This window comes from Cydia pomonella, chromosome 13 (genome assembly GCF_033807575.1).
Source record: "Cydia pomonella isolate Wapato2018A chromosome 13, ilCydPomo1, whole genome shotgun sequence".
Classification (NCBI taxonomy): Eukaryota; Metazoa; Arthropoda; class Insecta; order Lepidoptera; family Tortricidae; genus Cydia; species Cydia pomonella.
The window spans coordinates 10,312,485-10,322,839 of NC_084715.1; the positions used below are offsets into that span (position 1 = coordinate 10,312,485).

A 10,355-nucleotide genomic window follows, 5' to 3' on the forward strand; every position below is an offset into this window, starting at 1 on the left:
TATAAAAACAATATAAAAGGTAATCACGGTTTATATCCCGGTCGATTAAAGTGTAGTGAAACTAACCCTGAATCATTCAAAACTGTTGTTGAATATGTGGTTTGGTTCTGCAGATCTAGCTTGCCCATTACACTGTGGTTTCTTCAGATATATCTTATTAGAACAAGCTGGTGGTAGAGCTTAGCAAGCCGATGATATTTGCGGAGATGTCTAAGAACAGGTTGTTTTCGAGGCTGTGCCAAATCACATTTACTGCGTATAACATAGGTATAAATTCTAGCTTTCTGATACATTAATTACACCAAATAACAATAAAAGTAGAGGCAAGCAATAAGTTTCATTGATATTTTTATGCCCTGAAATCAGGTATGTCGTATTTCGGACAAAAAGTAAGTAGTGTAAATATGTATGTTCCATCTCAAAACTATTCCGCCAGAGGGCGCCACTTGGTAGTTCGGCAAAGATCCGTTAGATGGCGCCACTTGGTAGTTCGGCAAAGATCCGTTAGATGGCGCCACTTGGTAGTTCGGCAAAGATCCGCCAGAGGGCGCCACTTGGTAGTTCGGCAAAGATCCGTTAGATGGCGCCACTTGGTAGTTGTTCATTGATCCCCGTCAGATGGCGTTACTTTGTACGTGTAAGTTAGTTATCGATGAATTTAAAAAGTTCGGCAAAGATCCGTTAGATGGCGCCACTTGGTAGTTGTTCATTGATCCCCGTCAGATGGCGTTACTTTGTACGTGTAAGTAAGTTAGTTATCGATGAATTTAAAAAGTTCGGCAAAGATCCGTTAGATGGCGCCACTTGTTCCTTCCGCAATGATCCGTCTTTGTAAGTAAGTTAGCTATGGATCTGTTTAAAAAATATATAGAGGGCGCCACTAGCCCCCTTCCCGCCGCCTCCCCGCCCTCCCCCGCCCCCTCCCCGCCGCTGCCCCTGGCCCTGCGCCCCTTGGTAGTTGTGCATATATCCTCGCCAGTTGGCGCTACTTTCTATGTTTAAGGTATTTATCTCCCGAGGGAAAACTTCGCTAAAATAGATGGCACCACTTTGTACGTGTACGACAAACAAAAAGTGACGAGGTGGCCTCCAGTGGCGAAGGTCGGATTCGAACCAGCGTCTTTAGCTAACCGGGGCGTCTTTAGCCAGTTAACGTCATGAACCCCTAGGCCACCCCGTCACGGTGAAACTGGTCCTAATTTCTGGACTACATTTGACCTCGCTCGACAAAGATGGTTCACCGAAAGTTGAGGTAAGTACATATATTTATATTTTAATTATTACAAAATAATGTAGTTTCGTTTCCTGTACGATAACTTAACAAACAAATCTTTTCCTCTTTTCATATAGTTCATGAGAACCGTTTCACACGTTTCTTTACCACATGCGCCCCGCCCGCCCGTCTACACCCCACCCCTCAACTGAATTTTTCTGCTATAAAAGAGCATGTTGAACCATATTCCCACTACAGTGTCACAACGAATATTGCGTTGAAATCATGGATCCGCAAGCTTCATCACATACCAAATGTAAGTATAGTTGTATTATACTCACATTAACATTTGAGTATTTCATCTCTGTTCTGTCTTTGTAGTTTAAATAATCTATCACTTTCGACCTATCCCCTATGTTCTCAATTAGGAATACTTGCTTACTTTTAATATAAATAATAACAATATTTTTATTATATTTTCCCCAGCCGACAACAATACCATCACCACTTGGTGCTGCCAGTGCTGGTTGTCCACCACCACAAGCGGCGGCGGCGGCTGTGACGGTGGCTGTAGCAGCTCCACTTCGCAATCGTCACCCGGACCACATCCGATGGCAACAGCAAAGGCACTGTTAAAACAAGACGATGGGGACAAGGGAAAAACAAACTGCCTAGAGAGCGCTTCTGAGAGCGATACGAGCGATGAAATGAACTCTTTTTATCAAGGATGTAAAAGCAAGTGGATAAAAGCGTTCCAAAACAATACTCTGATTAATAGATGGCGCCTCCCATGCCATTTCACACATTTAGAGCGGAAGTAGCGAGATTGTTAAAACGATTGTATATCGAAGGTCACCATGACGATTGTCATATTTACCCGTTAATTGTAATGTGGGACGATTTAAACGATGACGTGGAAGAAATAGTGGGAGATGCTCAAATCAACTATCAAGACTGGATTGCGTTATTAGGTGGCGTTACAGCGGAACTATTTTCACGCGTGGTGTTCAATACTAAATCTTTTAATTATTTAATCAATGTAATATTTTGTGTGCTAGGTCCAAACATAATAGCTTCCGGTGATTATGAATGTGAACCTAAATGTAAGAATGCTCGTACATATTAAGGTGATGATGCATTTATTCCTTGTCATTGTTTAATTTTAAATTGTTAGCTCGCTGCGAATGTAAATGTTTTAATGTACACGTATTAATAATAAATTCATATTACTGAATATAGGAATGTTTTATTGAGTGAAACCTCATTGATTTGGAGTAAATGAATATTTATTGAGTAAAATAGTTACACAATGTTATCTTTTTCTATCCAACTTTTTTCATTTAAGCCAAGCCATTTTACATACACTTTATTTCCACGACGCTTTAAAACTTTTTCCACTAGATAAATGTCATTGTGTTTAGTTTTCTGCAACTCTTGTTCATAAAAACATCCAGAGATGGGTTGGTGATTAGCGTCTTGAAGTAAATAGGTCACTGGATTAGTAGTTTGCACTTTAGTTATTGTAAATATTTCCGTAGTCCAATTGCCGGTGTAGCCTTTGGCGAAAGTGGATTTATATTTACTAATTCTCACATGTTGACCGACCTTGAACTTGGCACGTGGTTTGACTTTAATGTGATTGTAGACTTTATGTAACAACTGTTTAGAGTTGTTTTTATTCACACTCGCCGGTGCCATACCGATAGTACGATGCAGTTTGTTATTGTAATATTGTTCCACTTCACTTGTCAGCTGTATCCATTTGTAGGAACCATTCATGCTAAATTGTTTCCAAATCCAATGTTTTAAGGTTCTAATTAGCCTTTCCACTATGGAAGCTTTCATGACACTATAGGTAGAGTAGTGATTGATATGATGATGTTTCATGAGCGATTTAAATTTGACATTGAAAAACTCTTTTCCATCATCTGATTGAATATTCTTGGGCTTTCTCCCGTTTTCACTCAAAATTCTGCTCATTGCCTTTGTAACATCTTCAGCGCTCTTAGACTTTAGCGGTTGCATCCAAGCGTATTTGGAAAAGGTATCGATACACACTAGAATGTACTTGTAGTTGTTATTATCCTTGGAGTACTTTTGCATATCAATTAGATCAATCTGCCATGTGTCATCGAGCCCCCTCTGAATGAATCGACGACGTGGAAATGTTTTTCTCGCATACCTGTGTATCTCGTTGACCACTTGAGCTTTACTCATTTTTCTTCAATCGCTTTCCTGGAGCTATTGCCGTTGCTGATGGTGTTTGGGCTGGTTGTGGTGCGTGTGTTTGTGTAGTAATTCTAGCTGATAATTGTTCAACCTTTACCCGTAAATCTTTTATATCTTTAATATTTGCCTTTAGCTTTGTGTTTAAAAATACTACTTGTTCATCCAATTCAGCCCTACAAATAGCATCAGTTTTAAGAAAAGATTTATGAATTCCTGCCACCCGTCTATTTTCAAAATTTACTAAATCTCGTTCCACTTTCAAGTCGTCACGGATTGTAGACTCGCTACCCAAGTATTGTCCAAACTTGTTAAGAGGCATTGTGAAAGTGAACGATGGGGGAGGCCTCATCGGTATTTATAACAAGGTAGCAAGGGGGGGAGAGGCTTAGTTACAAAACATGTCTGTTTTATTAGATAACAGCTCAGAACAGGTTTAAAAACAGCTAAAACAGAAGAGGGTCTGTTTTCTTACTTTAAAATTATACCGCTCTCAGTCAGTTCCTCAACGATTGCATTGATCTCGTTCGAATGAGAGGTGTTGCCAGCATTCTGTGATGCTATCAAAAGCTGTAAACGGCTCACCAGTTCGTTGGGATCATCCCAATAGATATAATCAGTTTTAGGATAAAAAGTTTTAGTTGTTAATACATCTCTTCTACCAGAGTTCAAACATCCACCTTCTTTATGTTTCTTTGATTCTTGTGGTTGTTTAATGTAACATTGATATTTTACACTTCTATCTCCACTCAATTGGCCGTTTGGCGAGAATCCTCTACGATGAGCGTTTGTAATGTCTAAAATATTATTGTAATCCTCTACATCTTTTCTCAAAACTATATTCTTGTTTGGTATTCTTTTAAAGATAAGTTCCAACAGTCCAGGAGTTAGGTTGAATCGTGAATCTTTAATATGTAACACGTCATCAATGATTTTAACCCGACTATTACCAATATGCATTTTATTATCCTTGAGAGAACACCAAATGGTATTTTTGATGTTTTTAAAAGATGTTTCATATATTTATTTTGTAGATCATCAATACTACTATTACCACTACCACCACCTTCATCAAATTCAAGAGCCGACTTCATATCTTCAGCATCGCTAAACTCTTCATCTCCCTCTGTTTTTCTTTCATCATCATCATCATCATTATCAGCATCATCATTAGAATCATCTTCATCATCATCATCATCATCAGCAGCATCATCAAACTGTTGTGTTTTTGTAAAAAGATTATTACTCCACTTAATCAGTTTACTATTGGGTTCTTCGGTTTTAATCAGATATTTCCTTTTACGTGAATGTTTTGACAATGGTGTGGAGGTCTTTATCAAAGGGAGCTGGGGGTTATTCATTACTGCTGGTTTAGCATTGTCATCATTATTATTATTACCTTTAGATTCTAAAGCTTTAGTCATTAAAACATTGAGCGGTTTTGTAATTGGTTCAAAGGTTTGAGCTAGCGAAGTGTCAAGCAAAGTTTTATCTGCTCGCAACGCTTTTACTTTTCTCTTTACACTCTCAATGGAATCTACGAGTTTCCGTTTCAACTTTTTATTACCAAACATATTTTATTTTATAGTGTATGTGCTGATGCTGCTTCTGCTGCTGCTGCTTTTGGTACGGCCGATGCTAATATGTTGATAGGATATAAATTAAACGACGTTGTTCTTCAGTAGCTGACAACATAAAACTGATAATAAACCGGAGATGACACTAAATTTTATACAATAATGAAAACGTCAAATCCTTTACGATATCGACCCTTATTAATGTCTCTCTCCTTGTCGATTGTTAAAAAAGTGTACTTTTTCTGCCAACACTCGCGACAAATTTCCTTAAATTTTTCCCAACCCATATCGGTGTTCACGTGATCGTCATAGGCATGTTTTAAATTCAACTCGTCCTGTTTGAATAGCAATATAAGATTGGCATTATCACGTACCAACTGTTTAGGTATCCTACTATATGTCTGGCATAAGTAGAAACAATCTAACCAACGATGACGTCCCATTGCAAAGTACTGACGAATGGCATCTTGATCTTCCAAAGCCACATCGTCAAATACAATGACGCTGTCCTCCGCAGCTTCCTCCGGTGGGACGACTTGACTCTTATCATTGTACGTGTGAAACGGTATGTCACCCGCTTGCTCTAAAACGTCACTCAGAAACTTGTATTTAGGTTGATTCAATGATTTCGAATAAAGATAAACATTATGAAACTTTACACCGTTCGGATGTAAGAGCAGAGACAACAGAACATTTGTCTTGCCACAGTTGGAAGGTCCACAGATGAGACATCTAATGTTATTCGCCAGCAACGAGCCATGTTTAAGGGAGCGACGAGTCATTGCTGGTTTCACATTATCATCTAGCACAACACTCCAATCTTTAATAGCCAGTGACGTGTTTTGTTTTTTAAGCTTCATTTCACTGTGATGTATCAAATCGTTAGGACATGTATTTTATACTCACACATACACACATACATGATCAAATTTCAAAGGTTTAAATATTATATAGATATATAGGCATACTTTATACTCACGTACACAGTCAAGTATAGATACTTGAGATGATAACACACATTGGCGGGGTTAGTGTTAAGCATAATCCCAAACGACCTAGACGACTGCGATCTCATAGTAGCGGTGGGGGTATTATAAATAATTTAATTAATAATCTACCATTCGAAGCGCACATACCCGGTTACAATTATTGCGGTCCCGGTACTAGATTGAAGGAGAGATTGGCTCGCAACGATCCCGGTGTGAATCCGCTTGACGAAGCTTGTAAATTACACGATATTGCCTACTCACGTGATAAAACATTGGAGGGACGTCATCAAGCAGATTTGCGATTGGCCCAAGCTGCTGAAAATCGTTGGCGTGGTAACAATTCAATTGGTGAACGTATTGCCGCGTTAGCGGTAGATAAGATTATGAAATATAAAGTTAAACACGGTATGGGTATGATTCCCATATCTAAAGTCATTAAAGCAAGTCGTGATGCTGTAAAAAAAACACATTGCGAAAAAGAAGGATACAACTACTAATACACTACTAAAAGTGGGTGTAAAAGCTGCTAAACATTTTGTTAAAGGGAAAATTGTTAAGGGACAACAGAAACAGCGAGTCATTCCAATACCTAAGAAAGGCGGTTTCCTACCAGCTTTGATACCGCTACTGGGTGCTTTAGCAGCCACGGGAACTTTGGCCGGCGGTGTTACCACTGCTGCTAAAAATATTTATGAAATGGTCAGGAATAGAAATAATAATAATAATAATGAAAGCAAGATTGTCGGTAGAGGTTTATATTTAGCACCTTATAAACGTGGAATGGGACTCTACATTACACCGGCTAATGAAGCAGCAGCAGCAGCAGCAGCAGCAGCAACAGTAACAACAACTGCAAAAGTGGCGAAAAAAAAAAAAAACAAGAAATTAGATTTACCTCCGATTGGTCAAGCTCTCACCGATGTGGACATTGTGAGATTTGCACGTAGAGAGAAAATCCCCTACTTTAGGGGTGTTTTCATGCGAGATAATCTCCCAAAGAAACCTCACTATTATAAAACTGGTATTATCAATTTAGACTCTCAGCAGGGTGAAGGTACACATTGGTGTGCCTATGCGAAAAAGGGTGATTATTGTCTATATTTTGATAGCTTTGGTGATTTGAGACCACCTCGAGAGTTTATTGATTATATAAATGATTCCGCTAGTACCAAACAACAGCGCAACATGCGAGTAGAGTATAATTACAATCGATTACAGAAATTTAATACTGTAAATTGTGGACACTTATGTTTGGCCTTCCTGTGTACCAATGCTAAGCGTTTGTTTTAAATAAATATCATGAGCATTACATGTGTAGTTTCATTCTTACATTAATCGTCTACCCGTCAGTATCATGTCTATGACATCATTCACAATAAGTCTGAGCGGTAACGAGCCTGTGTTGAATGTAGACTTTCAACCGGCTCTAGAATTGGACAATGATGGTTTTTACGAGTGTGCACTCGTGTACTTTAAGACTTTCAACACTATTCCTAATGTTGATAAGAGCAATAATATGTTTCACTATGGGGATGATGTAATCGCAATTCCTGAAGGTTCATACGAGCTCTCCAGTATAATACACCTCTTGAACGAGGAAATGACAAAGAGGGCTAAAGGTGATGGTGAAAAATTGGTGGATATCTTTGTAAATAACAATACCTCCAAGTGTATGATATTCTCGCCAAAGTATGATATTCGCTTTGACAAACCAAACAGCATAGGGTCATTGTTTGGTTATTCAGCGAAAAAGCTTAAAGCAAAAACATCACATTGGTCGGATAAAACAATTAATATAATCATTACAAACACTATAAGAATAGAGTGCAATATTGTGGAGGGCTCATTCGTAAACAACAAGCCGTCACGAGTTTTCACCTGACGTCCCGCCCGGCTACCAAATTATTGAACAACCTACCAATATTATATATCTACCCGTCAAGAAGAGTAACAATCGCATACAAAACATTGAATTGCGCATTGTAAACGAGCACGGTAATACGGTAAATTTCCGAGGTGAAAGCATTGCACTTCGTTTGCATATTCGTAAAAAGTAAAAAAAAAAAATGATTATACATAACAATAAAAGCCTTGGTAACAACACCTTCACAACTAGTCGAGATCTTGCTCTCGTCGAGAGAACTACTACAACACGTCGTATTAACGAGAGACAGCGGCAGTCACTACAAAAACAACAACAACCAAGGAAATTGACTAGAGAAAACAGTACATTTTTACAGAGTATCGGTTTCAAAGTATGTCCTCGTCATCTATCTTAAACATTGGTGAGAAGGTGTTATTCGATGACAGTATAGAAAGTATAGAATTTCACCCATACACTCCGTATAATGACTCTTTCAAAAACAACGATAACATCCACATATGTATCAACCGTCAAGATCTAATTCTACTACCGAGTCAAAGTCAAATATTAGTGGAAGGCACTGTGGAGAAAGGCTGTCTACTGGTCAACAATGGTGCTGCTTTTTTATTTCAAGACATTCGTTATGAATTGAACGGTGTGGAGATTGATCGAGCGAGAAACTGCGGCATCACGTCCACCATTAAGGGACTAGTCTCATACACCAAGGAAATGGACCATAGTCTTCAGACAGCGGGGTGGGAAGTTGGTGCTAAAAAGATACATGACAAGTTTACATTAACCATACCACTATCTCATTTCTTGGGTTTCGCCGAGGATTACAAGAAGGTAATAATGAATGGGAAACACGAGTTGATATTAAATCGCGCCAGTATAGATGTAAACTGTTTAGATTTAGCACCCGTTGATCCGAATACGGTACCAAAACCGCCGACTCCAAATGGTGAGATTGAAATCACTCGTGTCACATGGAGGATGCCAGTCATAAAAGTATCTGATAAGGAGAAACTGCGCTTAATGTCGTATGTTGAGGGCAGCATACCAGTTCAGATAGCGTTCCGCACGTGGGAACTGTATGAATATCCCATACTACCTTCCTCAGAACGTCATATTTGGTGCATCAAGACTAGTACTCAGCTGGAGAAACCTCGCTATCTCATTGTTGGTTTCCAAACGGCACGCAGGAACGACAAGACCAAAGATATGAGTATATTCGACCATTGTAATCTTACCAATTGCAGGGTGTATTTGAACGCACAGTATTATCCATACGATCCTTTTTCGGCTGAATTTAAAACAAACAACTATGCGCTCTTATATGACGCATTTACCAATTTCCAACGATCGTACTACAGCCGTGATCATACCAGCCCTCAAGTAAATTATGCTCATTACAAGACACACTCTCCATTAATAGTCATTGACACGTCCAGACAGTGTGACAGCTTCAACTCGGGAGCTGGTGCTATTGATATTAAATTGGAAATGGAGTTTAAAGAGAATGTACCTGCCAACACCACGGCATACTGTCTCATTATCAATGATTCACTGTTTGAGTACAACGCTCTCACCAGTGCCACACGTAAAATCATTCAGTAGAGCATTGACCACCCTCAATTGTAAACGTGTCTTGGAACTTTGAAAATACGTTTAAAAAATGAATTATTCAAACATTTTTTTACCTTCTTACACACCGTCGATTGATTGTTCCGGTGCTGGTGATGGTTGCTGTGAGCTGAGCAAGAGTGTCTACAATCTCAAACGCTGTCCTGCTGGTGCAAGTGCTCCGATTGCAAATATCCATGTATACTTAAAGTTGCAGTTTATTCAAGCTAAAATCAGATTACATACCTGTGTCAGTTTTAATGGCCATTATGAACTCACCTGTGAAGAATGGAATGCAATGTTTGCGGAAAAAGTTGACGTCATTGGAAACTTCTTTCATAGCCCAATGTGTGTTTCACCAGAGCTGATTCAGTGCGATCGTCTTCGGATGTGTATCTCTCCTGTACCGTTACTTTTACTCAGCTGTGACAATGAACCGGTGACGAACACACACCCCTTGGTGATAAACCACATGGAATGGAGTCATATCGAATGTGTTATGGAGTGTATTAACGCACGTATCGGATACTTGAACAAAATAAAGTCTACCTACGAAAACCGTCTCAACTTCTTCAAGAAACATTTCAAGATATATCACCCCGCTAATGTTCAACATGCACGCAATATTATAGGTAGTTTGTGCAATGTAAACGATATTGTCGACTCTGAAATCAAGTGTTATGCCACCGATATTTTGTGTAATACCTATATTTTCAATTGAAACGGTTAAAGTTTCATGAAAATAAAAATAAAAAACAATAACTAACCTATTTATTATTTATTTTAACATAGAACCCTTATCTTTCTTCCTCCCCTACACCAATGCAATTGTAGGCTGTACAGTAATAACGCGCAGTAATAAT

The 10,355-nt window shown here is 38.8% G+C and overlaps 2 protein-coding genes across 2 annotated transcripts; both read left to right on the forward strand.

Annotated features, from left to right (window-relative positions):
• Positions 1 to 389: 389 nt before the first annotated feature.
• LOC133524560 (uncharacterized) lies at positions 390 to 2,034 on the forward strand. Its single transcript, XM_061860644.1, has 2 exons — positions 390 to 1,529; positions 1,700 to 2,034. The coding sequence occupies exons 1-2, from the start codon at positions 1,499 to 1,501 to the stop codon at positions 2,032 to 2,034; spliced, it is 366 nt and encodes a 121-aa protein (XP_061716628.1). The 5' UTR covers positions 390 to 1,498.
• Positions 2,035 to 8,262: 6,228 nt separating this feature from the next.
• On the forward strand, positions 8,263 to 9,486 carry LOC133524561 (uncharacterized). The gene has a single exon (XM_061860645.1). The coding sequence runs from the start codon at positions 8,263 to 8,265 to the stop codon at positions 9,484 to 9,486; it is 1,224 nt and encodes a 407-aa protein (XP_061716629.1).
• Positions 9,487 to 10,355: the final 869 nt, after the last annotated feature.

What these genes read in the sequence shown, in the direction of transcription:
- LOC133524560 (XM_061860644.1), top strand. Translation starts at nt 1,499, where the DNA reads ATGGATCCGCAAGCTTCATCACATACCAAAT. An exon ending in AGCTTCATCACATACCAAAT is followed by an intron (nt 1,530 to 1,699) that starts GTAAGTATAGTT and finishes TATTTTCCCCAG; the next exon opens with CCGACAACAATACCATCACC.
- LOC133524561 (XM_061860645.1), top strand. Translation starts at nt 8,263, where the DNA reads ATGTCCTCGTCATCTATCTTAAACATTGGTGAGAAGGTGTTATTCGAT.